This window comes from Notamacropus eugenii, chromosome 6 (genome assembly GCF_028372415.1).
Source record: "Notamacropus eugenii isolate mMacEug1 chromosome 6, mMacEug1.pri_v2, whole genome shotgun sequence".
NCBI lineage: Eukaryota > Metazoa > Chordata > Mammalia > Diprotodontia > Macropodidae > Notamacropus > Notamacropus eugenii.
In genome coordinates this window covers 154,795,049-154,821,243 of record NC_092877.1, presented here as the reverse complement: position 1 = coordinate 154,821,243, position 26,195 = coordinate 154,795,049, and the positions used below count along the sequence as shown (strand labels likewise).

The 26,195-nt window shown below is 37.5% G+C and overlaps 1 protein-coding gene across 1 annotated transcript in view; it reads left to right on the top strand.

The window, feature by feature from the left end:
- Positions 1-26,195, top strand: part of CTSO (cathepsin O) — a 71,131-nt gene that overhangs the window by 35,274 nt on the left and 9,662 nt on the right. Inside the window, exons 4-7 of the mRNA XM_072621349.1 lie at positions 1,241-1,408; positions 10,758-10,879; positions 19,498-19,661; positions 20,736-20,828. Of these exons, the coding sequence (XP_072477450.1) occupies positions 1,241-1,408; positions 10,758-10,879; positions 19,498-19,661; positions 20,736-20,828 (547 nt within the window). The remainder of the gene's footprint in view (positions 1-1,240; positions 1,409-10,757; positions 10,880-19,497; positions 19,662-20,735; positions 20,829-26,195) is intronic.

Below are 26,195 nucleotides of genomic sequence, written 5' to 3'. Positions count from 1 at the left end.
TGACCCTTTTTTAGGTTTTCTTGGCAAAGGCACTGGAGTGGTTTACCATTTCCTCCTTTAGTGGCTTAAAGCAAAAAGAAGTTAAGTAGAAATAGTGACTTGGTCAGAGTCCCACAGCTACTAAGTGTCTAAGGCCAGGTTTGACCTCAGGTCTTTCTGACTCCAGACCTAGCTCTCTATCTGCTGAGCCACCTAGCTACCTCATGCCTAGCAGAGTAAACACTTAACAAATGTTTGTTGATGTTTCTTTTCTTTATAACTAACCATAAGCAGCATGTAGGCTCTTAAAGAGTTGTCAGAGTCCTATGTAAATCTTAGAAATGCCTTTGAGACAAGGCTTACATTTTCTATCTAACTCCTCCTAGTTTGTAACATATACATGCTTATCAAATTTGCGCTAGAAGGGAATCTTATAAGTGACTTACCCTAACTTCATTTTACAAGGGCAACAATATGGCACAGTGCCAGGGCTGGAGTCAGGAAGACCTGAATTCAAATCCAGTTTCAGACATTCACTAGCTGTATAATCCTGGGCAAGTCACTTAACCCTCTTTTTACTTCAGTTTTCTCATCTGTAAAATGTAGTGGAGCAGGAAATGGCAAACCACTCTAGTATCTGCCTAGAAAACATCAAATGGTGTCATAGAGAGTTGGACATAACTGAAAATAACAACAAGTTTTGTTGTGAGGGAACTAAGACCAAAAGAGATAAAATGAATTAATTACCGAAGCTCACACTGGTACTAAGTTGCAGAACAGGGATATGATACTAGGACTTCTACACCCAAATTAAGTGCTCTTTTCACCATGCTATTTGTTTGGAATTCAGAATATCTTTTTTTCTCCAAGAAAAAGAAAAGGAAGGGGACCCTACTAATATCATATTTCTTTAGAGATGAAAGTTTAAAGGGTATTTTCCTCACAATCCTGAGTTACTATAAATATATTATCCCTTTTCTACAGATCAGAGAAATAGTGTTCAAAGGTGTAAAGTGCCTTGCCTAGGGTCTCATAGCTAGTCAACACCAGAGTAGAATTTGCACACATTGTCAGCTTGTGTGCAAGCCTAGATCTGCTTCCAATGTATGGCTAGTAATGGGAAATAATTTACTGCTATGGATAGGACTGAGGCAAATTTCTTTAGGCCAGCTTAAACTTTACTTTTTCTTAGGATGTATGTGGGACAAACTTTCTGATAATAAATAGTACTCTTTCATCTCTTTTTTCTTTTTTGAAATAGTGTGGAGGATGTTGGGCCTTCAGTGTGGTAGGTGGAATCGAATCTGCCTATGCAATCAAAGGAGAGTCTTTGGAAGACTTAAGTGTCCAGCAAGTCATTGATTGTTCATACAACAATTTTGGCTGTAGCGGTGGGTCTACTGTTAATGCCTTAAACTGGCTTAATAAGGTATTCCATTTTTTACTTTTTCCTAATTACTTTCTACTACTATACTTTATTTGTTGTACATACCTAAAGTACAAACAATTTTTACAGTTTCTTCATTAACCTAATTTACAGTGTTTGCATATTGCCTGTGTTATCAGTTCTAGAGTAAAGGAAGGGTAGTCCTCCTGACTTGTTTCCTGCTCAGACTATATCTAGATTGGGACCTCAGTCCAGTCCTTCCCACTTCAATTCCTACCACATTTTAGGAAGAATGGATACAGTTGGATATTGTGACTAGGTTGGTGAAGGGCCTCTGTGTAACATCAGAAAGGCAACATGGCCTGAAGAATAGCCTGCTGGACATTGAGTCAGTAAGACTTGGTCTGAGTCCCAAACACTTACATGTTGTACTTGGGAAATCACTTAATCTCTCTCATCCTCAGCTTTCTCATCTATAAGATGAAGGTGTTGGGCAGAGACAAGATGGTAAAGAAAAAATCAGAAACTTATCTGACCTCTCCCAAAATACCCTCGAAACAGCTTTTTTAAAATACTTCAAAATGAATCATGGAGTGACAGAAAACATAAAAAGTTGGGGTGAAACAATTTTCTAGCCCAAGAAAACTTAGAAGGACTTCAGGAAAGGTCTGTTTCACTCAGGTGAAAGCAGAGCAGAGCTGTGTAGGTAGTGCCCCGGCAAGCCACCAGGAGGCACCTAGCCCTGGCACAGGTCAGTAACAGAGGCCCCATGGCCCTGGCACAGTAAGCCAGTGGCACAGCAGACCAGCTGTGAGGTCCTGGTGTAGAAGACAAGTGACTAGGCCTAGAGAACCTAGCATAGCAGGCCAGTGACCAGGACCCCCCAGCACAAGAACTGTAGGAGAGTACCCCAAGTACCCCAGGAGCAGAACTCAACTTTTAAAATCATTAAATAGGCTGGAAAATGAACAAAGAACAAAAATAAACAAAAAAGCTACCATGGTGACAGAGAAGAGCAAAAGTCAAACTAAAATGAAATATGACTTGGTTGGTCTCAGGACCAAAAAGAACTCCTAGAAGGCCTCAAAAGGGATTGTAAAAATCAAATAAGAGAGGTAGAAGAGAAATTAGAAAAAGAAATGAAAGTTATATAAGAGAATCATGGAAAAAGAGTCAACAACTTGGTAAAAAACAGAAAAATGGGTGGAAAGGTACAAAAATTCACTGAAGAAAGCAGCAACTCAATAAAAAAGTAGAATTGGGCGGGCGGAGCCAAGATGGCAGAATAGAGAGACGCATATACTCTAGCACTTCCCCCACAGCCCACAAAATACCTCTAAAAAGGATTCTTAACAAAGTCTAGAGTAGCAGAAGCCACGGAACAACAGAGCAAAAGAGGTTTCCAGCCAAAGGTAACCTGGAAGGCTGACAGGAAAGGTCTATCTCATGGGACACTGAGTGAAGTGGAGCACAGCCCTGGTAGAAACAGGACCTGAACATACCTCCTGGGTAGAGTTCCCAGCAGGGAGGGTTCCAGATACCTCAACCCGCAAACCACAGAGAAAGCTCCAAAGGTCAGTGTGGAAGGGTTTTCCCAGCTAGGCAAGAGGGAATGGAGTTCCTCCTGCAATAGCCCCAGGCCACAGCAAAGGCCACAGCAGCAGACTGTAGACAGCTAAGGAGGCCAGGAAGCAACGTGGATCCATTGTTCAGCCAACTCAGCTTAAAGCCTCTGGTGGTAGGGAGCAGCTGATCTAAACCCCAGCCCTGAGTGACAGCCCCGCCCCCACCCAAAGCCCAGGGGACCTGAGCAGCTGAGTCTAATCTCTTGACAAAGGATTCAGAAGTCAAGTAACTGGCTGGGAAAATGCCCACAAATGGGAAAAAAATAAGACCATAAAAGGTTACTTTCTTGGTGAACAGGTGTCTCCTCTCATCCTTTCAGATGAGGACGAACAAGGCTTACTGTCACAGGAAGTTAAGACCCCTGCCTCCAGGGCCTCGAGAGGTAACTTAAATTGGGCTCAGGCCATGGAAGAGCTTGAAAGGTGAGTTAGCAGCTTGCTAAAGGAGAACAAAAAAAAAAATGCTGAGGAAAATAACACCTTTAAAAAGAGGCTAACTCAATTGGAAAAAGAGGTCCAAAAAGCCAATGAGGAGAAGGAGGCTTTAAAAAGCAGAATTAGCCAAATGGAGGAGAAGGGTCAAAAGCTCACTGAACAAAACAGTTCTCTGAGAGAATTGAGTTCAGGGAAATGAATGACTACAAGATAAACCAAGCAGAAAACAAAACAAAAAGTTTGAAAAAAATAGAAGATAATGTAAAACATCTCATTGGAAAAACAACTGACCTGGAAAGTAGATCCAGGAGAGACAATTTAAAAATTATGGGACTACCTGAAAGCCATGATCAAAAAAAGAGCCTAGATATTATCCTCCATGAAGTTATTGAGGAACACTGTCCTGATATTCTAGAACAAGAGGGCAAAATAAATATTGAAAGAATTCATTGATCACCTCCTGAAAGTGACTCAAAGAGAGAAACTCCTAGGAATATTGTGGCCAAATTTCAGAGTTCCCATCAAGGAGAAAATATTGCAAGCAGCTAGAAAGAAACAGTTTGAGTATTGTGCAAATACAATATTGTGCAAATACAATAACAAAGGATCTGGCAACTTCAACATTAAGAGATCAAAGGACTTGGAACAGCATATTCCAGAAGTTAAAGGAACTGGGATTAAAACCAAAAATCACCTACCCAGCAAAAGTGAGTATTGTACTTCAAGGGAATAAATGGTCATTCAATAATATAGAGGACTTTCAAGCATTCATGTTGAAAAGACCAGAACTGTATAGAAAATTTGACTTTCAAACCCAAGAATCAAGAGAAGCTTGAAAAGGTAAACAGGAAACAGAAATCATAAAAAGACTTTCTAAAGCTGGACTGTTTACATTCCTACATGGAAAGGTAATATTTATAACTCTTGAGACTTTTCTGAGTATTTGGGTAGGTGGAGGGATTGTACATAGACACACACACACACACACACACACACACACACATACATAGACAGAGAGTACAGGCTGTGTTGAATCAGAAGAGATAATATTCACAAAAAAAGATATAAAGTAAAAATTAAAGGGTGAGGGAAGAAAATACTGAGAGGAAAAAGGGAGAAATGGAATGGGGCAGGCTATAACTCATAAAAGAGATAAAGAAAAACCTTGTTCAGTGGAGGAGAAAAGGGAAAAGGGGAGAGGAGGAAAGTGAAACTACTCTCTCCTCATATGGCTTAAGGAGGGAATAACATGCTCACTAAATTTGGTATGAAAATCTATCTTATACTACAAGAAAGTAGGGGAGGAGACGACAAGTGGGGTGAGGGGAATGACAGAAGGGAGGGCAAACAGGAGAAGGGAGTAACTAGAAATAAACATTTTTGAGAAGGGACAAGGTCAAACGAGGGAATAAAAAAATAAGGGGGGATAGAGTAGAATAGAGGGCAATATAGTTGATATTACACAACATGATTATTATGAAAGTCTTTTGCAAAACGACACATATATAGCCTGTGATGAATTACTTGCCTTCTCATTGGGGATGGGTAGGGAGGGAGGGAGGGAGAGAAGGTAGAAGTCAAAGTATTAGAAACCAATGTTGAGAGTTATTATTGCATATAACCGGGAAAGAAGAAACACAGGTAATGGGGTGTAGAAATATATCTTGCTTTATAAGAAAGGAGAGAAGATGGTGATAAGGGAAGGGTGGGGTGTGATAGAAGGGAGGGCTCATTGAGGGAAGGTGTAACCAGAATGCAAGGTATTAGGGGGTGGGGAAAGGGGAGAGATGGGGATAAAAATTGGACATGTTACAAAGTGATGTAAAAGCAATTAGTATTATAACAACTGACTATTAATTACTGAGACTAAATCAGAGACATCTTTAGTTTGGGGAAATGAATTTTAGTCGAGGTGTCCTAGAGACAGGTAACTTCAGGTAAAATTTGGCATTGATGGAAAAGTTAATATTTTAATGGTAAATTTGATTTTATGATTGTTATTTAAGCAGAAACTGTAACAGATATAGAAAGGCATGTAAGCCACTTAAGATTTGCCTCAAAAGATGTTCCTTAGCCAATGTGAAATTATAGTCATATCTGAAACCTGGTTATTGGAACTTGCTATTTTTAAGATGCTATGGGACTGTTAAGTGACTGTTCTTCTGAGTTTAACTCCAGGTATGGATAACAAGAAAGGCAGTCTGAGCCTCCAATCCATGATGCCAGTAAGCCTGTGAGATGCTGGTATGAACTAAAAAAGGTGATGTCATGGGAAGGGTGGGAGAGTGGCTGTTCAGCCTGGGCTGAGGTAGGATTCTCCTGACTCAATTTCTCCACTGACACCTGGCAGACTCTAAGCCTCACTGAATGCAAGTTGACAATTTCCTCCTGCCTGGAACTCATGAAGTTGGGGAGATATTGTTTCCCTGCAGTGTTCCTGCTCTTAGTGGCAATTTCCTATAGTCAAAAGGTTTGTAAGCTTAATACCAGATGTATTAAATTATAGATTGTTGGTAGGGGAACATCCGAAGTCAAGTCTAAAATTAAGCTATTAGGCTTAGGACTTTAGATCAACAACAATAAGTTAGGGTCCTTTAGTAATAGTGTGGAGACAATTAAGTCAAGGGCTTATGAAGCTAGCATACATAGTTATTATTTGTGTCTCAGTTGGTTAATGTTAAAAAAAAAATCCATTTGTGGTCTATATTGTAAATGCTTTAAAAGAAATATCACCTGACCAAAAGTTGGAATTGTGTTATGTAATATGAACTGTGTTAAAAATGAAAAATAAAAAATAATAATAAAAAAAGTAGAATTGGCCAAATGGAAAAGGAAGCACAAAAGCTAACTGAAGAAAATAATTCCTTAAAAATTAAAATTGAGCAAGCTAGAATCAACCAAATAAAATCAAAAAATGAAAAAGTAGAAGAAAATCTGGAAAAATCTCATTGGAAAAACAACTGATCTGGACAATAGATCCAAGAGAGATGATTTAAGAATTGTTGGACGACCTGAAAGCCATGATTTAAAAAAAGGGCCTGGACAGCATCTTTCAAAAAATTATCAAGGAGAACTATCCTAGAGCCAGAGGATAAAATCTTAATTGAAAAAATCCACAGGTAACACCCAAAAGAGATCCAAAAATGAAAATTCCCAGGAACATGATAGCCAAATTCCAGAAATCTGAGGTCAAGGAGCAAATATTGCAAACTGACACAAGGAAAGAATTCAGTTATCAAGGAGCCACTGTCAGGATTACACAGAATCTAAACAACTTCTACTTCAAAAGATAAAAGTGTTTGGACAATGATATTCCAGAAGACAAAGAAGCTTGGATTACAACCAAGAATTGCCTAGCAGCAGAACTGAGCACACTCCTTCAGGGGGAAAATGAATAGTCAGTGAAGTAGGACATAAAATAAAAGCACATTTCATCAGCATTTCTATATATTACCAACAAAGTCTGGCAGCAAGAGAGAGAAAAAGAAATTCCTTCTAAAATAACTATAGACAATATAAAATACTTGGTAGTCTACCTGCTAAGATTACAAAACACTTTTCACAAAAAATAAAGTCAGATATAAACAACTGGAAAAATATTAATTGTTCATGAGTCAGCCAAGATAATATAATAAAAATGACAGTTCTACATAAATTAATTCAATTATTCAGTGTCATGCCAATCAAACTACACAAAAATTCTTCTATACAGCTAGAAAAAAATATAATTAAATTCATCTGGAAGAACAAAAGGTCAAAGATATCAAGGGAATTAATGAAAATAAATGTAAAGGAAGATGGCTTAGCCATAACAGATCTTACACTGTATTATAAAGTGGTAACTTTCAAAATATCTGGTACCAACTGAGAAATACAGTGGTGACTCAGTGGAATAGATTAGATACACAAGACTCAGTAGTAAATGACCATGGTAAGCTTGTGTTTGAAATACCCAAAGACCCCAGTTCTGGGAATAAGAACTCATTATTTGACAAAAGCTGCTGGAAAAACTGGAAAACATTATGGTAGAAACTAGGTACAGGTCAACATGTTATATCATATACCAAAGTACCCTGTGAAGAGTAGCCTCCAGGCTAGTCTCACTTAAACAATAAACAACAAGCCCTGGGGTTAACCAGGTTGGGAGGTTGCCTCAGTCCCAGCCACAGGAACTTTTATACCCAGGACAGTGAGGGGAGTTGGGCATCTGAGCCAGGGAAGATCAAGGGAACCTCTGCTAACAAGGAAATGCAACTGAGGGTGAGAAGGAACCAGCACACTCCTAGTGAGTGCAGAAGCAGTGGGTCAGGGATGCCCCTGACTGTGGGCACTTACCAGAGCCTTGAGATCTTGGTTTTGGTTCTGAGACAGAGGGAAAAACTGAAGGAAGATCTGAGGCCAGAGGAACCATTCCCCCATGTCCCAGTACTAGAGGTAATTACCAAAACTAAACTGTTAAAAATAAAAATTTTTCTTTTAAAAAAAATGAACAGGCAAAGGAGAAAAAAACCAACCATAGAGAGTTACTGTGGGAATAGAGAAGACCAGGATTCATTTTCAGAGGAGGATACTGAAGCAAAAAAACCCTGTTCTTTCATGAAGAGTAATGTCAAATGGTTACCTGCCCAAAAAGAATTCATAGAAAAACTTTAAAAAGACTTTAAAAATCAAATGAGAGAGATTGGGAAAAACTTTAAAAAAAAACAATCCAAGAAAAACAAGATTATGAAAACAAAGTCAACCAATTAGAAAAGGAGAGCCAGAATTTTAGGGAAGAAAATGACTCCTTGAAAATCAGAATTGGGCAAGGGAAAGCCAGCAAAGTTCTAAGAGATCAAGAAATAATAAAACAAAATATAGAGTGAAAAACTAGAAGAGAATATGAAACATCTCATAAGAAAAACAACTAATATGGAGAACAGATCAAGATGAGAAAACATAAGAAAAAATGGACTACCTGAAAGCTATGTTAAAAAAAGAATCTTGACACAATAATATAAGAAATAATTACAAAAAAATTGTCCTAAAGCATTAGAACAAGAGGATAAAGTAGAAATAGAAAAAAAAAAACCCACTAATCAGAACCTGAAAGAGATCCTACAAGGAATACCCACAGGAATACCATAGTCAAATTCCTAAACCCCCAGCTCAAGAATGAAAAATTATGAGCAACCAGAAAAAGAAAACAATTTAAGTATGGTGCTACCACAACTAGAATCACACAAAATCTAGCAGTGGCAACATTAAAAAGACCTCAAACCGCAAAAGAACCAGAGTTCTGGCCAAAAATATCATACCCAGCAAAACTAAGCATAATTTTCAATGAAAAAAAATAGACATTTAATGAATTGCCAGATTTTCAGGATTTTGTTTAAAAAAAGAAAAAACCTGAATTTAATAGAAGATTTTATATACAACAGACAAGAGAAATATAAGTTACATAGCAAAGACTAATTACAAGGGACTTAATAAGGACAAGCTGTTTACCTTTTATGTCTGTAAAATGTAAAACTTATGTCTAAGATTGTTATTATTAATTGGGTAGTTTGTAAGAAAGTTTGGGGTAGACCTGAGTATGATATTTTAAAAAGTAAAACTGTTTAGGAACAGCTAAAAAGAATAATTATCTTGTACAAATGAGGTGCCAGAGGAAGAACCAACGCAGAAGAATTAGATAGGGGAGGAGGACTGTTAGTTCTGGAAACCTGCTTTCATCAGGAATGGGTTCAAGAGGGAACAAAACATATATATCTAGAAGAGTATAAAAGTCTTCTAAATTCAGAAAGAAATAAAATGCAAAGGGATGGGGATAAGAGAGGGGTCTTTAGAGAGGAGGGTAAAGGAATAGGTTAAAGAGGATATAGAAGGGTGTTTAGATTAATGGGAATGGGAGGATAAGGGAGAGATCTTTGGAGGGGGTAAATTAAGTAATAGGAGGGCAAGGTAGCAGGTAGAAGTAAAGTAGAAGAGTCAGGAGGGATAGGAAATAGGAGATATGCACAAATGTAAGATAAATATCAAGACTACAATTTGTTAGGAAAAATATATATATCTGTGCACATATATGTATATATGTATATGCATATGTATATATCTCTCTATGTAAACATTTCCACACTTAATTGTGGCCTTCTGGGATGGGACATAAGAGAAAGAAAGAACATAGTTAAAAGTGCGCAGCAGAGAATACAAAAGAAAACTTAGAAGAAAGCCAAGATGGACAGCTCTCAATACAACACATAGTATTTATCATATAGGCTTTCTTGAAATGGAAACTTATTGCTCTATATTTTGAATCCTCTCTTATGTTCTGCTGTGCCCATGACAATGCTTTTATTTTATTTTCTTATTTTGTATTTAAGTTCATAATGTTTCTTTTTCTTATTGTGTATTTAAGTTTTAGTATTTAAGTCTACAATTAATTTTTCTAAAAAACATAAAGGGTGATAGCATAAGCAAAATAGAGGACCAAAGAATAATTTACCTTTTAGTTTTATGGAGAAAGGAAAAATTTATGACCAAGAGAAAGATAGAGAGAATTACTAGATGTAAAATGGACAGTTTAGATTATATTAAATTTAAGAGTTTCTGCGCAAACAAAACCAATGCAACCAAAATTAGGAAAGTAAAAAACTGAGAAACATTTTTTTACAGCAAGTATCTCCAAAAATGGCCTCATTTCTCAAATATATGGAGAATTAAGTCAAATTTACAAGAATACAATTGATTCCCCAGTTGATAAATGGTCAAAAGATATGAAAAGTCAATTTTCAGAAGAAAGAATCAAAGCTATCTTTAGTCATATAAAAAAGGCTCTAAATCACTATTGATTAGAGAAATGCAAATTAAAACAACTCTGAGGTACCACCTCATATGTATCAAATTGGCTTAATATGACAGAAAAAGAAAAATAATAAATTTTGGAGGAGATTTGGGAAAATGGGGACATTATTGTTGGTGTAATTGTGAACTGATCCAACCATTCTGGAAAGCAATTTGAAACTATACACAAATGACTATAAAACTATGTATACCTTGGTCCAACAATACTCAGTCCTAGATCTATATCCCAAAGAGATCAAAAAAAGTAGGGAAAGGACTTATGTGTACAAAAGAGTTCTATATCTTGATATCTGTGTGACCTAAGTCAACTTATCTCTTGATTTCAGTTTCCATATCTGTAAAATGAAGGCGTTGGGTGAAGTCACTTCTAACTGCCCTTCTAGCTCTGAGTCTCATGATTTGTGATGTTAATAATAATAGTTATTTTCAAAGTTCAGATCGTTTTAGGTTTCAAGTCAATCATTTATTGTGATTTTATTTTCTTTTAGACTCAGGTAAGACTGGTGAGAGATTCAGAATACTCCTTTAAAGCTCAAACTGGATTATGTCATTATTTTTCTGGATCACATGCTGGTGTTGCCATCAAAGGTTATTCCTCCTATGACTTCAGGTAAATATCTTTGATTGTATTTTGTTTTTTGTTCTGTTACTCAGCAAAGGTACCTATATTTATCCCTGATATATTGAGACTATAAAATTAATCACTGTATTTGACGCTGTCCATGCTAACATTAAGATATCTTGCTTAAGATCTTTTTCTCCAAAACAAATTTCTCTCTCTTACACAATTATTTCTGGCACTGAGGCCACCATTAACTCAGCTACTAATGTCCAAAATCTTGGCGTTATCTTGGACATTTCTCTTTCTTTCACTTCTCAAATACAATTAGATATCAAGTTCTATTCATATTGTCATTACTATGATACTTTACCTCTGTCCTCTCCTCAGTTATCCCATTACAGCCATCCAGGCTGTCATTATCACCCCCCTGAACTATTGCAGTAACCTCCAGAAAATCTTCTAGCCTCCTCTCCCCACTCCTGTGTATTCCATCTCACTGGTCTGATCTGTCTTTGAAATATCTAACAATAGTCTGGTTCTGGCCCCTACTTTTGTTGTTCACGTGAGTCATGCCCTACTCTTCATGACCACATTCAGAGTTTTCTTGGCAGACATACTAGAGTAGTTTGTCATTTGCTTCTCCAGCTCATTTTACAGATGGAGAAACTGAGGCAAACAGGGTTAAGTGACTTCCCCAGAGTCACACAGCCAGTAAATATCTGAGGCTGGATTTGAACTCAGGTTTTCCTGCCCAACACTCTTTTCTACTGTACCATCTAACTGACCATCATCATCAACAACAACAGATCTTTGTGTATTCCATTCCATACTGAAGACATAAAAGATTCAAAAGCATATAGTACTAAGACTTAAAATTTAATATATTAACATATAACTTACTTTTACACTCTCCCAGAAGTACATTACAAGTTAAAACACCAAAGCGCAAAACATTTTGTAGAACTGCTGAATAACCATTGACTCTTCACTGTCTAAATAACTCTGTGAAGATCCACATCATCTGCCAAGTCAAGCCTAGGCTTGGACTCATCATTCTGAGTGATTGTCTTCTCCAAGAATGATGTCTTTGGAGAAAACTCCTTCTTCCAGTCAGCTGTTACTGAAGAAGCTTCTAACCTCTCAGACCCACAAAGTAGCTTCACCATTGTTCTTCAGTCACTTATGCTGAAAGAAAGAGCAGAAGAGGGGCAGAGCCAAGATGGTGGAGTAGAAAGACGCATATACTCTCGCACTTCCCCCACAGCCCACAAAATACCTGTAAAAAATGACTCTCAACAAATTCTAGAGCAGCAGAAGCCACAGAACAGAGCAAAAGAGGTTTCTAGCCAAAGGTAACCTGGAAGGCCAACAGAAAACATCTATCTCACGGGATGCTGAGCAGAGCAGAGTGCAGCCCTGGCCATGCGGCACTGGGAGGAACAGGGCAGAGTTCCCAGCAGAGAGGGTCCCAGATACCTCAACCCACAAGTGACAAAGAAAGCTCCAAAGGTCAGTGTGGGAGGGCTTTCCCAGCTGGGCGAGAGGGAACGGAGTTCCTCCAGCAGTAGCCCCAGTAGACTGCAGGCAGCTATGGTGGCCAGGAAGCAACCTGGGTCCATTGTCCAAGCAGCTCAGCTTAAAGCTTCTGGTGGTAGGCAGCAACTGATCTAAACCTCAGCCCTGAGTGATGGCCCTGTCCCCACCCAAAGCCCAGAGGAAATCAAGCAGCTGAGTCAAATCTCAGTCTTGAACAAGGCACTGGGGAAAGGAGGGACAATAGGACCATCCTCTTGACAAAGGATTCAGAAGTCAAGTAACTGACTGGGAAAATGCCCAAAAAAGGGAAAAAAATAAGACCATAGAAGGTTATTTTCTTGGTGAACAGGCATCTCCTCCCATCCTTTCAGATGAGGCAGAACAAGGCTTACTGTCACAGAAAGTCAAGACCCCTGCCTCTAGGGCCTCCAAAGGGAACTTAAATTGGGCTCAGGCCATGGAAGAGCTTGAAAGGTGAGTTAGCAGCTTGCTAAAGGAGAACCAAAAAAATGCTGAGGAAAATAACACCTTTAAAAAAAATCTAACTCAATTGGGAAAAGAGTCAATGAGGAGAAGGAGGCTTTAAAAAAGAAACAGCAGAAGAGGTAGACAGGGCCTTGATTTCCTGACACATCCTTACCTAAATGAGCATGTACCCTCATTACCATATGTGAGCAGCTGTCATAGGTACTACTGGGGAGAGGTATCCCTTGCCCCTGCAGGAATTCCATGAGAAAGCCCCATAGAGTCACCATATTTTCAGCAGATGGCAAGAGAATAAGATAACTAGCACTTAGTAGACCCAGAAAACAGTAGATGGATCCAAAAGGACAAAAAACTCAACCAAGGTATTTTTTTTCTGTCAGAAAACACTGGAGGGAAAGTAGGAAAAGAAATGTAAGTTATGGGAAGGAAAAGATTTGGAAAGAATAAAGCTTGGAACAAAAAAGTTTGCTGAAGAAAAAAACCTCTTAGAATTAATGAAATAGAAATAAGTAAGTCTATAAGAAATATTAAGGCAAAGTAAAAAAACTAAAAAAAATAGAAAATGTGAGTTATCTCATAGCAAAAACAACTGACGTGAAAAATAGATTGAGGAGAGAAAATTTAAGAAGCATTGAATGACACACTACTTCAACTTTTGTGGGTATATGCCCCTAGAAAACAATGCAAATGTTTTAAAAAATGAAAATATTGATACATTGAACATATGGGAAATAGGAAGCTAGGTTCCCACAACCACCAAAAATCCTAATCTTTTGCTAGAGATTGCTGAAAATGCATATATTCATAGCAGCATTTTTTTATAGTATTAAGAAACAAAAGCAAAGTAGATATCCATTGATTGGGGAAATGGATAAAGAAATTGTAGTACATACATGTAATGGAGTACTATTGTCCGTAAGAAATAATGAATTTGAATACTACAGAGAAGTATGGGCAGACATATTATCTGATATGAAGTAAAATACACAGAACCAGACAACAGTTTGCATAACTACAATGTAAAAAGAAAGAAAAAAAGGCCTCAAACGCTGTGTAATTATGATGACCAAGATTGCTTCCAAAGAAGAGATAACAAATGTACTTTTCTCCTTTCTTTGTAGAACTCAGGGACTATGAATATGGAATATTTCTTGACCTTTGATTTGGTTAATGTATTGTATGGTTTTGATGAACTTTTTTTGTTTTTCTCTTTTTTATATTCTTTGTTACAAGTTATGGCTTTCTGAATAAGGAAGTAAGGATTTTGGAAATGAATATTATATAAAAACAAAAGATATCAATAAGTTTAGTCTGTCTTCCAAAAACATATTGGGAATTGATACAGATTTATTAGACCAACAGCCTTTTTTTCTCTTTTTCCTTGGCAAGTGATCAAGACATATGAACAAATAGTTTTCAAAGAAGAAATATAAATTGTCAATAACCGTATTTTAAAAAGCTCCAAATCAATTGAAATAAAATGAAAATTAATATAACTGAGTCATAACCTCTTAATCCATTAAACTGGCAAAAATAATGAAAGCTGGAATTAGTTCATGTTGGAGAGATCACTGGAAGATGAACACAATGTGGCATTGTATGAGAAATGTTACTATTCATATCCTTTAATTCATCAGTCTCACTACTAGCCATGTAAGGATGCAAAAGTGCATGGGAAAAGGCATGTCAGCTTAATGGAATGCCAGGAAACAACAATCCTCGTATAGGTATTTAATAATACAATAACTATTAAGATTAAATTTTTATTTCAATCAGTAATGTACTGTGTACTTCCCTTCATTCTGCTAGGTGAATAAAGCTACTTGCTAGTAATGAGCCATGAAGGAGTTAACTCCCTCAGTTTTTAAGAACATTGAAGCAATAAATTACTCATAGCTGCTTTCTTCATCTTAAGGATGTGTGCAGAATCTCTTCCAATATTTGTCTTCCTTCAAGACTTACAATTAAGAAAAAAAAATGTAAGCACTCAAGAAACCAATGATTTGTTAAGATTTTATCATCCAGGATAAATGAGAAAGGTTATTTTGTCAAGGTCTAAGGGCTGTGAAGTCAGGAAGTATATATTTCTTATCCTTTATTCTGTAGCATACTTTAACATATTTTTCAGAGCTAATGGCATTTTATTTTACGCTTTACATTTTTCAAATTTTAAATTTTTTACGTTTAAATTTGGTCTTAATTTTTTTGATATGTTTTGTTTTGACATCACCTTCATTTACAAACATACCTCTTCCAATTACCTTAGCTAAAGAGCTATAGCTTGTAACAAAAGAGAAAAAAGAAAAAAGTGTTTTAAAGTAAAGAATTCATCAACTAAGTCTGATGGCCATGTTCCACACCTCTAAAAAGGTGTGGAGGCAGGGAGGGAGATGTGGTTTTTTTTCTTCTTTTCTTCAGGACCAAACTTAGTCATTATAATTATCAAAAGGCATGAAATTAATAACTGGAAGATACATCAGAGACTCAAGTTCAGTTCCCTCGTTTTACAGATAAGGCAATTGAGGCCCTAGAAGGCTAAGTACTTGCCCAAGCCACACAAGGTACATGATATTTGGATTTATTTCTTATTGTTCTTTCCATTTACATTGTTGTAATCACATTTTTTTTCTTGCTGCGTTTCCTTTTTGTGGTATTAGTTCATATAAATTTTTCTATGTTTCTCTGAATTTTTCACATTCATCATTTCTTAGGGTACAGCAATATTCCATTGCATTCATGTGTTACATTTTGTCTACCCATTCTCCAGTCAGTGGACATTTCCTTTATTTCCAGATCTTTTCTAGTACAAAAACACAAAAAATGATCTTTTAGATTTATATGTGACACTTTCATTTATATCTTTGTTCTTTCTGAAGCATTTAGGGTTAGAATCAGAGACCTTTCTTCCTGAAGCATAGGCCTAAAAATAAAGGTGATCAGTAAGGATAAATTAAATAATTTTGATTACATGAAATTGAAAGGTTTTTCCAAGAATAAACTTGATATAGCTACCGTAGGAAGGGATCACTTGGGGAAAAGGTATTCATACTGAATATCTGCATTAAAAGTCTCTATATCCAAGATATAGAGAGAGTGAAAGTAAGTTTGTAACAAAAAACATTCATCAGTTGATGAGATCAAAGTAAAAATATTACCATTTATATAGTGCTTGGGTAACTGGATGGTGCGGTGGATAGAGCACCAGACCTGGAGTCAGGAAGACTCCAATCTGGCCTCAGACACTTAATACCTGTGTGACCCTGAGCATGTCACCTAACCCCATTCTGCTTCATTTCCTCATCTGTAAAATGAGCTGGAAAAGGAAATGGCAAACCAGTTTAGTATTTTTGCCAAGAAAACTCTAGGTGGGGTCACAAAGAGTCGGAGATGACTGAACCAACTGAGCAACATGATGGAGTGCATATTATGTGCCAGGCACTGTGCTAACTGCTTTACAGTTATTATCTCATTTGATCCTCACAACAAACCTGGGAGGTAGGTGCTATTATTATCCCCATTTTACAGATGAGGAGACTAACGCAAACAGGCTGACTAATGAAATATAGTATCTGAGGCTGGATTTGAACTCATGTCCTCCTGGTATGAGGCCCCACACTCCATCCAGTGTGCTACTTAGCTGTCACAAAACATATGAACAAACAATTCTTAAAAGAAGAATTGTAAGCTACTAAGAACTATATGAAAGGTTGACCATTTCATATCACTGGTAATAAGAGAAATACAAATCAAAGCAACTTTGAGGATTCACTTAACATACAACAGATGGACAAAGATGGCAAGAGATAGGAATTGACAATGTTGGAGCAACTGTGGAAAGGCTTAGTTAAATGTTATTGGCAGAGGGATGAATTGGTTCATGCTGCACAGTAATTTAGGGGCAGGAAGGTGATGCAGTAGGTAGAGTGCTGCACTTGGAATCAAGATTCAAATTTGGCCTCAGACACTTACTATCTGACCCTGGGCAAGTCATTTAACCCTGTTTGCCTTAGTTTCCTCATCTGTAAAACAAGCTAGAGAAGGAAATAGCAAACCATTCCAATAACTTTGCTGAGAAAACCCGCAAAAATGGGGATTGGAAGAAGAGTCAGATACAATTGAACAACAAATGGCCAAAAAATGGACAGTAAATTGGTATCATGCTTTAAAAAATGACTAAAATGTCCCTAATCTTTGACCCAGAGATTGGGCTGCTGTTCCAAAGGAGATTAAGTAATAAAGAGAGTAGGGGAAACGGTCGAACAGTTACTAAAATATTTACAACAGTATGAGTCGTTTTGTTTGCTTGTTTTGGTCTCAAGGACCAAGAAACAAACAAACAAAAAGGTGTCTGTTGCTTGGAATAACTTGATAAATTTTGGTTTAAAAAAATGATAAAATATTATTGTGCTGTAAAAAAAAAAAAAAGATTAATAAGAATGGGAAGACTTAAATGAAGGGATGCAAAATAAGTAAGCAGAACCCGGAAAACAATATATACAACCACTACAACATCAGTGGAGAAAATCTACTCAAAACTGAATGAAAGATTTGAACAATGTACCGCTCTCTTTGCACTGGCTGATATGTAGCCATACTTGATTGATGTGTGGATTGGTTTTGCCAAACTGTTTTTTTTTTTCTCCTAAAAGGAATTGCTCTATGGGTTGGTGAAGGGACTGGGATATTTTAAGTAGGGAAGATGATATAAAAGCAAAAGATATTAAATAAAAATTTTAAAACAAATTCTTTCACTAGCTATAGCTGTGAAAGGTTCATGATGTGATTCTTTTTATTTTATTTTCTGTGTTTGATGGGACTTTTTATATATAATATAATTTGTTTTTTATTCAGATGATTATCCATTATGGTATGTGGCATAAAATGTCAATCTAAACCTAATTTCTTCCAAACTTCTTTGCAGTTTTCCTAGAAGTTCTTATGAAGTAAAGAGTTTTTCCCACAAGTCATTTATGTTCTTGGCTTTGTTGAACCCTAGGATACAGAGTTTGTTTCTGATCATTCTTAACCAATTCTGTTTGTTAAATTACTTTTCTACTTTTAACCAGTACTACATAGTTTTGATGATTACTCCTTTATGGTATAGTTTGAGGACCAAAAGTGTTTTTCCCTCTTAATTCGTACTTCCCTCCAATATTCTCCTTGAAATTATTTTTGTTTGCCCCAACAAATGAATCTTATTATTATTTTGTCTGTTTTGTCTAGTGTCCCCTAACAAGGACTCAATTGGTTTACGATAAAATATGTTAGTTTATGTATTATCATTTTTATTATATTGGTAGGACCCAACCATGAGTAATGAATCTCCCCTGTTGTTATTCTTTATTTTCTTAAAGAGTAATTGTATTTATATGTCTTAGCTTACATATTTTGTGGTGATTTTTGAATGGGAATTTCTCTTTTGTTATGCCCTCCTAGATTTTATTATTGCTGTACAGAAATGCCAGTGCTTTTTGTTAGTTTATTTTACATCCTGTTCTTATGGAATTTGTCATCCCAGTTTCTTTGCTGATTCATTGAGATTTTTCTAAGTAAGCTATAATGTTGACAGCAAGTAAGCATAACTTTGTTTCCTCTTGGCTACATTTACTTTCGTTCTCTTTCTTCACATTATTAGCATTTCTAGAACTGTATTAAATAAAAGTAAAGAAAGGACATGATAGCCTTATTCCTGTATTTAGTGGAAAAGCTTTTAGTGCTTCCCCACTGCAAATAATGCTTGCTTTTGACCTTGAGATATATGTTTTTTGTCATATCAAAATATGACGCTTCTTTGACTATGGTTTGTCGGTTTGTTTGGGATTTTTTTTTTGCTTAAATGAGTATTTTACTTTTTGTATCTGTGGAGTATTTTGTTTTTAATAGATTATTAATTTTTTCTTAAGACTGAACCATCCTTTCATCCCTAATATAAATCCAACTTGGTCGTGGAGAATTTTTTTTAGTATATTGCTGAAATCATATTGACACTCTGGTCTTTCTTAATCATGGAATTGCCATTCCATGATATCTAAACTGTGTTGTATCAGTGGGACCTTAGACAAGTCAGTTAACATTTTAGGAGCTCTATTTCCTCATCTGTACGGTGAAATAGTTGCACTCAATGGAAGCTCCCTTTCACTTCTAAACATATGATTTTATGATTATAAATTTTAACTTAGCATAGATCAAGAAGATTTAGAGCTAAAAGAAGGCTTAGAGATTATATAATTAAATCCCCTCCTTTTACAAGTGGGTAAATAGAGCTTCAGAGAGGGTACATGACCTTTTTTAAGTTTTCTAATGATAGAGCACTGAACTTGGAGTCAGCGAAATGTGAGTTTGAATCTTGCCACAAAATGTCTGGACAAATTGCTTGCCCTTTCAGTCTCAGTTTCCCTATTTATAAAATGGGAACAATAATTCTACCCCACTTGATTGTTGTGAGGTTCAAGTAAAGTGGTCTGCAAATTTGTGATGTTTTTATATTTACTATTGTTATTTCTTATGGCGATAGAGCCAGTGTTGGAACTCAGATCTTTGGACTTCAAATCCAGTGTTCTTTTTTGATGGTTATATTGCATTAGAGATTTGCAATCTTGAGGCAAATTAAACTCACCAGTACAGTGGTTCCTCTTCTTTCGTAGTGAAAACGAGGATGAAATGGCCAAAGTACTCCTTGCCTACGGCCCCTTAGCTGTGATAGTGGATGCAGTGAGCTGGCAAGATTATCTGGGAGGAATAATCCAGCATCACTGTTCCAGTGGAGAAGCCAATCATGCCGTTCTCATAACTGGTTTTGACAAAACAGGTATGTGCTCTTTCTGCCTGGCATTCATTTTCTCAGAAGGCAGAAATTTTCCAGTCTTGTTAAAACTGTTTCTTATTGGGGGTACTCTCTTTACAATAATGGTAACCTTAAAATAATCCATTATAAAAATTTGTGTTTTCAATTAGTAATTCGTCATAGAAATTCATAGAAATATTGAGAATATTTTCTAATCAAGTCTCTCAGTGTTGTGTTGTATACCTTCAAGTACCTGATTTTTCCCTTTTCTGGTTCTCTATAGTTTTCTTTTCTTTTCCCCTTTATTTTATCTTCAGTTGGTGACATTTTATCTTCAGTAGGTGGCATAATGAATAGAGCAGTGGACCTCGAGTTAGTAATTTGAATGTTGCTAGCAATGGCACCCTGAACAAATCTTTTGAACTCTCTCAACCTCAGTCTCCTCATCTGTAAAATGGGGATAAAAAGAAACTACCTCACAGTGCTGTGAAATTCAAATGAAATTGTATACGTAAAATGACTTGTAAACTTTGAAGTACCATTAGCAATTAATGACAGTTCAAGTCGTTCTGCATGTTCTTTTGCATCATGGCTAGTATGGAAATTTTTTCATGACTTCATGTATATAATATATTTTAAATTGCTTACCTTCTCAAGGAAAGGGGAGGAGATCAAGGCAGATAATTCAGAACTCAGATTTTTAAATGAACATTAAAAATGTTTGTTTACATGTAATTGAGAAAAGTAAAATAAAAGACAAATGTAAGAAAAAAAGTAAGACATTTATTAAGCGTTTACTATTAAGCCAGCTACCACTAACAGGCACTTAGATGGGCTAGTTTCTTTGACTTCAGTTTCATGTTCAGTAGTAGAGGCCTACTGTCTGACTTAAATTAGCATTCATTTATATCTCCAAGTTTTACTCTTATATGGATATATTTATTTAGTATATTTACCTTTAGTAAATTACTAAGTAAGTAGTTACTCATCCTTATTACACACACATCATACATATCACTCATATCAATGTAATTACACATTGCATCATATCATAAGTGTTTTTGGCATCTTCTCAAGTTGACTTTCTTGTTTTTATAGGAAATACTCCTTTTTGGATAGTACGGAACTCATGGGGTACTTCCTGGGGAGCAGATGGTTATGCCTTTGTTAAAATGGGAGCTAATATTTGTGGTAAGTCTCATGCTTATGCCCCCAAATCCAGATTGAATGGCAAGGCAGACTCTCTGCCTCTACTAAAGAGATAGAAACAATGAATTATCCATCGAAAGAGAACTCAGAGATCATCCATTCTAACCAAGATCTAGACTCTTCCCTCTCCCCTAGATGAATTGCCCTGGGCAATAAATCCTAGCTATGACTCTGTTCCATCCCATAAGTGGAAAATTGTTCCTTCTACAGCACAATCTATAATCACACAGCCCATGCATGAATTCCACCACTGCATCCCATTCTAACTATCAAGTTTTTCCTTCCATCACATCTAACGAGGCATCTGCCATAAAGCTAGAATCTACTCCTTTATCAAACTCTGGTTTATAGAGTAGGCTTTATTTGTTAAACTTTAAGGAATGGCAATTTGTGTCCATTAACTAGATGATTAAGGGATAAAAGGAGACCTTCTTAAGAGAGAGAGAGAGAGAGAGAGAGAGAGAGAGAGAGAGAGAGACTGGGGAAAAATACTTATCCAGGTGGTCTGCCATACAAATATGAAAGCTAATGGAAAGTGTCACATTTTTGTTTTTGATCCAGGCCTGTAATCATACTGGCATAGGGAAATCCTAGTCAGTAAATTCCCCCTTCCAAAGCAGATCTGCACCTATTCTGAAATGTATGTAGTCTCAGGGACATTGAGAACTTAAATGACTTCAGTTGCTTCTATTTGACTTGACCTGAGAAGTATAAAATCTAGTATCTATAATAACCCACCAGATTCTGTCAAAATAACCCCAGGGGGGTGGGGTGGGGTGTGGAGAGTCAAAATGGCAGAGTAAAAGCAGGGATTTGCTTGAGCTCTCCTCCAAATACCTGTAAAAAATGACTCTAAACAAATTCTAGAGCTACTGAACCCACAAAGTGACAGAGTGAGACAAATCTCCAGCCCAAGACAACCTGGAAGGTCAATAGGAAGGGGCTGTTGCACCAAGCTCAGAGCAGAGCGCAGTCCACTGTGGTCCACGCCATTACAAATGGGGCCAGAGCAGACCTCAGGGGACTGAATAACTGTCACCTGTAGCAGTTTCCTGCCTTCTCAACACACAAACACCAAAAACAGCATAGAATATCAGTAGGAAAACTCTATGGGACTTGAGTGGGGGAGGTGTGTGATCCAGCTGGGGTCCAGCCCTGAGGCAGTGGCTGCAGCAGTATCTGCTTCTGGAGCTCTAAGTCCACAGACGGTAGGGGATTGAGGAGCTGATACAAAGCCCCAGAAGCCTGGGACCCACCCCCACCTTCACCCCTACTGGAAGCAGAGTCCTACCTTGACAAAGAGTTAGAAAGTCAAGTACTTGGCTAGGAACATGAACAGCCAGTGTGAAAAAACCTGAGACTCTAGAATTTTACTTTGGTGATTAACAAGATCAAAACATACAACCAGAAGAAAACAAAGTCAAAGCTCCTATATCAAAACCCTCCAAGAAAAAATGTGAATTGATCACAGGCCATGAAAGAGCCTAAAAAAGATTTTGAAAATCAAGTAAGTGAAGTAGAGTAAAAAATTGGAAAGGCAAATGAGAGTGATGGAAGAAAATCATGAAAAACAAGTCAGCTGTTTGCTAAAGGAGACCCAAACAAATACTGAAGAAAATAACACCTTAAAAAATAGACTAACTGAAATGGCAAAAGAGGTCCAAAAAGCCAATGAGGAGAACAATGCCTTAAAAAGCAGAATTGGCCAAATGGAAAAGGAGGTCCAAAAGTTCACTGAAGAAATTAATTCCTTCAAAATCAGAATGGAGCAGATGGAAGCTAATGACTTTATGAGAAATCAAGAAATTATAAAACAGAACCAAAAGAGTGAAAAAATAGAAGACAATATGTAATATCTCATTGGAAAAGCCACTTACCTGGAAAATAGATGCAAGACAGATCAATTAAAAATTATTAGACTAGGAGGAGCCAAGATGGCGGAGTAGAAAGATACACATATGCTACCTCCAAACCCACAGCCCATAAAATACCTGTAAAGAACTCCCAACAAAATCTGGAGTAGCAGAAGCCACAGAACAATGGAGTGGAGAAGATTTCTGTTCCAGAGAGACCTGAAAAACCAACGCAAAAGGTCCATCGCGCACCAGACCCAGTGCAGAGCCCAGCCCTGCCTTGGCCATGTGGCACTGAGAGTAGCAGATCCGAGCAGGCTTCAGGGACAGAATCTCCAGCAGCCACCCAGGTCCCTCCACCCACAGGTCAGTGAGAGAGTCTTTTTGGCTTGCTGAGAGGGGAGCAGTGTCCCCATAATTCAGGCCCCCTAGGGAGGCAGCAGTGGAGGCAGCAGCAAACGGGCTCCCAAAGCAGGTGGGAGCCTGGATCCATTGTTGAAGGTCTCCACATAAATCCCTTGAGGGAAGTGAGCCGCGTGAGGCAGCCCTGCCCCGACCCGAGCACCTGAACTTAATCTCACACTGAATAACAGCTCCGCCCCCACCCAAAGTCCTGAGGCTGGGAAGCAGCATTTGAATCTCAGCCCCTAAGTGCTAGCTGGGTGGATCTGGAGGCATGGTGGGTGTGGAAATGAAATGCAGAAGTCAGGTAACTGGCTGGGAAAATGCCCAGAAAAGGGAAAAAAAATAAGACCATAGAAGGATACTTTCTTGGGGAACAGATATCTCCTCCCATCCTTTCTGATGAGGAAGAACAATGCTTACCATCAGGGAAAGACATAAAAGTCAAGGCTTCTGTATCCCAAACATCCAGAAGAAATATTCAATGGGCTCAGGCCATGGAAGAGCTCAAAAAGGATTTTGAAAATCAAGTTAGAGAGGTGGAGGAAAAACTGGGAAGAGAAATGAGAGAGATGAAAGAAAAGCATGAAAAGCAGGTCAACGCCCTGCTAAAGGAGACCCAAAAAAATGCTGAAGAAAATAACACCTTGAAAAATAGGATAACTCAGTTGGCAAAAGAGGTTCAAAAAGTCAATGAGGAGAAGAAAGCTTTAAAAAGCAGAATTGGCCAAATGGAAAAGGAGGTTCAAAAGCTCACTGAAGATAATAGTTCTTTCAAAATTAGAATGGAACAGATGGAGGCTAATGACTTTAGGAGAAACCAAGAAATCACAAAACAAAACCAAAAGAATGAAAAAATGGAAGATAATGTGAAATATCTCATTGGAAAAACAACTGACCTGGAAAATAGATCCAGGAGAGACAATTTAAAAATTATGGGACTACCTGAAAGCCATGATCAAAAAAGAGCCTAGACATCATCTTTCATGAAATTATCAAGGAAAACTGCCCTGAGATTCTAGAACCAGAGGGCAAAATAAGTATTCAAGGAATCCAGCAATCACCACCTGAAAGAGATCCAAAAAGAGAAACTTCTAGGAACATTGTGGCCGAATTCCAGAGTTCCTTGGTCAAGGAGAAAATATTGCAAGCAGCTAGAAAGAAACAATTCAAGTACTGTGGAAATACAATCAGGATAACACAAGATCTAGCAGCTTCTACGTTAAGGAATCGAAGGGCATGGAATATGATATTCCAGAAGTCAAAGGAACTAGGACTAAAACCAAGAATCACCTACCCAGCAAAACTGAGTATAGTACTTCAGGGGAAAAAATGGTCTTTCAATGAAATCGAGGACTTTCAAGCATTCTTGATGAAAAGACCAGAGCTGAAAAGAAAATTTGACTTTCAGACACAAGAATGAAGAGAAGCAGGAAAAGGTAAGCAACAAAGAAAAGACATAAGAGACTTACTAAAGTTGAACTGTTTACATTCCTACATGGAAAGACAATATTTGTAACTCTTGAAACTTTTCAGTATCTAGGTAGTTGGTGGGATTACACACACACACACACACACACACACACACACACACACATACGTATACATACACGCACACAGAGAGACAAAGAGCACAGAGTGAATTGAATAGGATGGGATCATATCTTTAAAAAATGAAATTAAGGGGTGAGAGAGAAATATATTGGGAGGAGAAAGGGAGAAATGGAATGGGGCAAATTATCACTCATAAAAGAGGCAAGCAAAAGACTTTTCAGTGGAGGGAAAAAGAGGGGAGGTGAGAGAAAAACGTAAAGTTTACTCTCATCACATTCCACTAAAGGAAGGAATAAAATGTGCACTCATTTTGGCATGAAAACCTATCTTACAATACAGGAAAGTGGGGGAGAAGGGGTTAAGCAGGGTGGGGGGGATGATGGAAGGGAGGGCAATGGCAGGAGGGAGCAATTTGAAGTCAGCACTCTTGGAGAGGGACAGGATCAAAAGAGAGAATAGAAGTAATGGGGGGCAGGATAGGATGGAGGGAAATATAGTTAGTCTTACACAACACGACTATTATGGAAGTCATTTGCAAAACTACACAGGTATGGCCTATATTGAATTGCTTGCCTCCCCAAAGGGAATGAGTGGGGAGGGAGGGATGAAGAGAAGTTGGAACTCAAAGTTTTAGGAACAGCTATCAAGTACTATTGTTGCTACTAGGAAATAAGAAATACAGGTAATGGGGTATAGAAAGTTATCTGGCCTTACAGGACAAAAGAGAAGATGGGGACAAGGGAAGGGAGGGGTGATAGAAGAGAGGGCAGATTGGTGATAGGGGCAGTTAGAATGCTCGGTGTTTTGGGATTGTTGGAGGGGACAAATGGGGAGAAAATTTGGAATCGAAAATTTTGTGAAAATGAATGTTAAAAGTTAAATAAATTTTAAAAAAAGAATAAAAAAATTTATTAGACTTCCTGAAAGCCATGATGAAATAAAGAAAGAGCCTCAGCATCTTTTAAGAAATTATCAAGGAACTGATATTCCAGAACAAGAGGGTAAAATAGAAATTGAAAGAATCCACCAATTGCTTCTTGAAAGAGATCCCAAAAGAAAAACTTCTAAGAATATTGTAGCCAAATTGCAGAATTCCTATGTCAAGGAGAAAATATTGCAAGCAGCCAGAAATAATTGTGGAAATACCATCAGGATAACACAAGATCAGGTGGAGCCAAGATGGTGGAATAGAAAGATGGACCTGTAGAAGTTCCCCCACATAACCCATAAAATACCTGTAAAAAATGACTTTAAACAAATTCTAGAGCAGCAGAAGCCAAAAAATGACAGAGTGAAAGAGATTTCCAGCCCAAGACAGCCTGGAAGACTGACAGGAAAGGTCTATCGCACTGGATGTGGAGCAGAGCACATCCCAGCGTAGGCTGTGCAGCACAGCAGGGATGGGACCCAGAACAGGCTTCAGGGAACCACCGGCAGCAGCAGTTCACACATTGCTCAACCCACAAATGCCAAAGACAGCTTCAAAGGTCAGTGAGAAAATCTTTTAATCTGGTTGAGAAGGGAACATGATCTGGCCCCA